The sequence below is a fragment of the Cyprinodon variegatus genome, unplaced genomic scaffold, assembly GCF_000732505.1.
Source record: "Cyprinodon variegatus isolate N-32 unplaced genomic scaffold, C_variegatus-1.0 Scaffold602, whole genome shotgun sequence".
NCBI lineage: Eukaryota > Metazoa > Chordata > Actinopteri > Cyprinodontiformes > Cyprinodontidae > Cyprinodon > Cyprinodon variegatus.
Window position 1 is genome coordinate 48,682 of NW_015151055.1, and position 805 is coordinate 49,486.

At 48.0% G+C, this 805-nt stretch overlaps 1 protein-coding gene across 2 annotated transcripts in view; it reads left to right on the plus strand.

The window, feature by feature from the left end:
* The window catches only part of LOC107096159 (mitochondrial glutamate carrier 1-like), a 31,691-nt gene that overhangs the window by 25,778 nt on the left and 5,108 nt on the right, over positions 1-805 (plus strand). For both annotated transcript variants that reach the window (XM_015392685.1, XM_015392684.1), the window contains one exon: positions 607-661. In XM_015392685.1, coding sequence (XP_015248171.1) covers positions 607-661 — 55 coding nt within the window. The remainder of the gene's footprint in view (positions 1-606; positions 662-805) is intronic.

The window sequence follows — 805 nt, forward strand, 5'->3', positions numbered from 1 at the left end:
GTTTCATGGTAATTTTGGGTAGTTGAGTTGAGTGAGTTGAGTTAAGTATATGCGCCCAGAATAGAAATAATCCATAGAAATTCAGCGTCTGCCTGAGTTTTAGGAGATTCTGGGACGTCAGGCAGACGCTGGATAAATCAGCGAGGTGGAACAGGAGCCTTAGATGAAGCATGCAGGGCACTATAGTATCACCACTGATGGTGATGCAGCAGCACTGTTATCTGAGGTCTGGTTACCGGGTAACGTTTGATGCTTTCAGGTCACAATCATTAGCAGCAATCATCTGGTTTAACTGAAAGCAAGGAGCTGTTGTTCACCCCAGAAAGCTGCATGCACCGATAACCCCCCCACCCCACCCCACCCGCCAGGACATCTACCTCAGTCACCATGGAAACAAACATGCAGGCTGATAAATGATTGACCCATGCTGTCCCACTGGCTCTCCTCCTTGTGAATTATTAATCTGTTCCCGACGCGTTGATGGAGAAGACAAAGATTAGCATCGCTGCTGTGCACATTTTATTTTATTTTATTTTATTCTATTCTTCATAGATGGTAATAAATAACTAATGTTCTGGATCTTGATCTTTTTCTCTCCTCCATCAGAAAACTGACTCTGGTCAAAGAGATGCTGGCTGGCTGCGGCGCCGGTACCTGCCAGGTAAGTGGCTTTAAATGCACCCTACCTACTACTGACTTCAGCTCACTGCTGCTCACCTGGGCTGCTCACCTGTTCAGCTCACCTGTTCAGCTCACCTGGGCTGCTCACCTGGGCTGCTCACCTGGGCTGCTCACCTGGGCTGCT